The sequence below is a fragment of the Pholis gunnellus genome (genome assembly GCF_910591455.1).
Source record: "Pholis gunnellus genome assembly, chromosome: 9".
Classification (NCBI taxonomy): Eukaryota; Metazoa; Chordata; class Actinopteri; order Perciformes; family Pholidae; genus Pholis; species Pholis gunnellus.
Genome location: NC_136535.1, coordinates 21,911,146 through 21,914,317, shown reverse-complemented (window position 1 = coordinate 21,914,317; position 3,172 = coordinate 21,911,146). Strand labels below are relative to the sequence as shown.

Below are 3,172 nucleotides of genomic sequence, written 5' to 3'. Positions count from 1 at the left end.
TCAGCAGTTGAGAATGGAGTTGGTCCTCATGATGCGAATGACCTTCCTTGAGGTGTAGCTGTACTCGTACTGCACGTGTTCGTGGAAGAAATTCAAGAATCCTGAAAGACAACAGAGTGGATACCAGTTAGGAAAAAAACAGTAAAGTGGTAGCGCTGGAAAATCCTGCTTTTGCATGTTTTAACTATACTGAAAATGTGACAATTTGAGGCTTCACCATAGTGATACGCAGCTGCGTCGACCTCGTCATCCATCCCGGGAAAATCCTCCTCGATGGATCGCGGGTAGCCGCTGTCCATGGCGCCTGTTGCTTCATCGTAGCTGTGGGTGACAAACAAACGCAAAAACAACGTTGATGAAATACATAACAGTATGATAGAAGATCGTGTGCTTGTTTGAAGACTGAGACATGTGATACTCATCGCCACATACCTCCAATACTCCTCATCGGTGAAGAACAGAGTTTTCCCGGTGTCTCCGATGTGCACTGCCGCATCTATTTCCCTTATTCTCTTGGGAAAACCAAGTTTGTGTATGTACTTTGGGTAACCGTCCACGAGGTTGTATCCATTCAAAGCCCACATTCGGATTCCTGTTGAAACACAGAGTTTTGGTCCATATCTGATATCTAATGACACAATATAATAATAAATAAGTATGTATTACCCACCACTGAATATGATGACTTGATCCTTCTCTGGGTACTCGTATGCTGCGTCCACCTTGTTGGGGATGGAGGGCCACGTGGACTTGATCAGGGTCTGCTCAGGCTCCACCATCTGAGGATGGAGACGCCAGTAGAATCTGCAACAGAGCATGAGCGTGTTGACAAAACACAGCATAAAATACTGATCTCAGTACTTTAGAGTAAGTTGTTTGAGTCCCAGAATAATCAACTCTTCCTCACAGTCAATGATGACGAAGATGAGTTCACGTCGATTCTTAATCAACTTTTATTATCACACACAATCACACAGCACAGCACCACATAGTGAAATGTAGTCTGTATTTAACCCATCCTAGCATAAGGAGCAGTGGGCAGCCACTATGCAGCGCCAGGGGAGCAGGTTGGGGATTCGGTGCCTTGCTCAAGGGCACCTCTGGCACTCCTCCAGCTGCCGATCCACACTCCATGCTTGGTCTGTTCGGGAGCTTAACCCATGCATGAAACATTATGGTTCTCACCTGTCTTTGAAGATGACGGTTTCCCCTCTGAGCTCTGTGACGGCATCAAAACTTAACATGGGGTCACATTTGTTGGGTGCGTCCGGCTTTGGCTTCACTTTCCTTGAGTTTGGGTTTGGGCCTGTGATTGAACATCTGGCATTAATGCACAGTTCACATAATATTGGCATGCTACAAAAAGCAGGTTTGTGATCGGACTTGCGATCTTGTCTTTTCCCACCGTAGAGAGCTTGAATGCCTTCGATGTCATCCTCAGCCAGCGGATAGCCTGTAGCGTACGAGTAGACGGGGTACATCAGGGCGCCCGCGTCTGTGGAATGTGACATGCCGAGGGCGTGGCCCAACTCATGGGCCGCCACTATGAACAGGTTGTAAGCTGTGGAGAAAAGATATTCAGTGTTGATCATCAGGATACAGTTTAGGGACTTGTGCTGCACTTTTGTTTGTGCAAAGCTCTTACCTGATGAATCTTTGCTCCAGTGTTCATCCTCATCAAAGTGAGTGTCTCCTCCGAGGCCTTGGCCCGGTGGGTAGGCATGAGCAAGCAACCCGTTAGGCCCATCAAAGGGGTTATAGTCTCCATGCTCTACAGAATAAAGCAGAGGCATTTTTAAAAATATGTTGAGCAGAATGTGCACTATTATAATTCTTTGGAGCATGTGATTAGCGGTGTAGAAATACTCACATCCGTATTTTTGTGTGTGTTTTCAGAGGACATGCAACAGTGTGTCAGAATTACCTTTACTTCCAAAGCTGATCATAATGTCAGCGTTGCCCTCGTGCAGCTTCTTAAAGGTCAGAGGGGTGACGTCAGACCAAACGTTCAGCGCATTGTGGATGGCTCTGTCTACATCAGACTTCTGCAGATCTGGTGTATAATTCACTATCCTGCAGCATCAATGGATTCAAGACAAAGGAAAAGGACTGAATAAATGATACTGGTGTTCACTATCCGAGTAGTTCAAATACTTTACTTTACTAGACTTTATTATTGTAATGCATACCTGAATGTGACATTGTTGGTTGGCCATTTGAGGTGTCGAGGGAAGTGGTTGTACTCTGCGACGTCAGGGACGCCACATCTGGCCTGTTTCATCAGCTCCAGAGTGTTGTCGTCCACATTCCCCGTCACCTTCGAGAGGCAGAAGAGGTGGAAAGAAAATATGTTACGCGGGTAACTCAACCCAATTAAACCTCCTTCCCACAAAAAAAAAAGCTTTTTAAAGTTTTAATGTAAACCGAAATGTTATATACACTAACACATTTGCACAAGAGGAGCACAACATGAGGTGCTCCTCAAGCTAATATCACACTAAAAGATCTTAATCACCCATCAAGGTGCCCCCCCCCAATAATATGTTGAAGCTCCAGACTCATTATTCTCCTCTCTTATTCAACCACCAATAAAACCTACTCAAACTACGACATCACATTCAAACATATTTAGAAAACAGCTGCTCATTTACAGTACCAGCATAGGATTAATAACTAGCACTCACCTTGAGCTTGAAGAATCTCTGCATCTCCCTGATCTTGGTCTGAAAGGCACCTGAGGACCTCTGTCTACCTTGGAGACCAGCTGGGAGGCCATAGAAGCGACGGAGGTACTTCTGTTTGTTGAAAGAGAACAGAAGCTGGATGACATTCACAACAAAAAGGCGTGCGATTACTTCACAATGACACTGTCTGGACTCTTTTTTTTTTTTCTTTGATATGGCAAAGAAAAAGCCACCTGAAAACCAGCTCACAAGATTAATTAAACAATGTCTGAATTAGAGAGCTCAGGTCTTACCTCTGCTAAAAGCCGGCTGTCTTTGTCCCCGGACGGCAGAGGCAGCGCAAAGGAGTGGGCGACCAGCGCCAGCAGCAGAAAAGCTATCATTGTAGTTGCTTCTGTGTCGTCCAAACCAGTCATTGGGATCAAGAAGCTCTGAGAGGTATTTATAGTGTTTTGGGTCCACTTTTTCAAAGGGTCTCTGTGATTCAT

At 45.3% G+C, this 3,172-nt stretch overlaps 1 protein-coding gene across 1 annotated transcript; it reads right to left on the bottom strand.

Moving 5' to 3' along the window:
• Positions 1 to 3,172, bottom strand: mmp13b (matrix metallopeptidase 13b; the record flags this gene model as incomplete). Its single annotated transcript, XM_079166312.1, has 11 exons — positions 1 to 101; positions 218 to 321; positions 433 to 592; positions 671 to 804; positions 1,186 to 1,306; positions 1,406 to 1,561; positions 1,646 to 1,771; positions 1,925 to 2,073; positions 2,190 to 2,317; positions 2,685 to 2,795; positions 2,978 to 3,172. 11 exons carry the CDS (start codon positions 3,170 to 3,172, stop codon positions 1 to 3), a joined length of 1,485 nt encoding a protein of 494 aa, XP_079022438.1.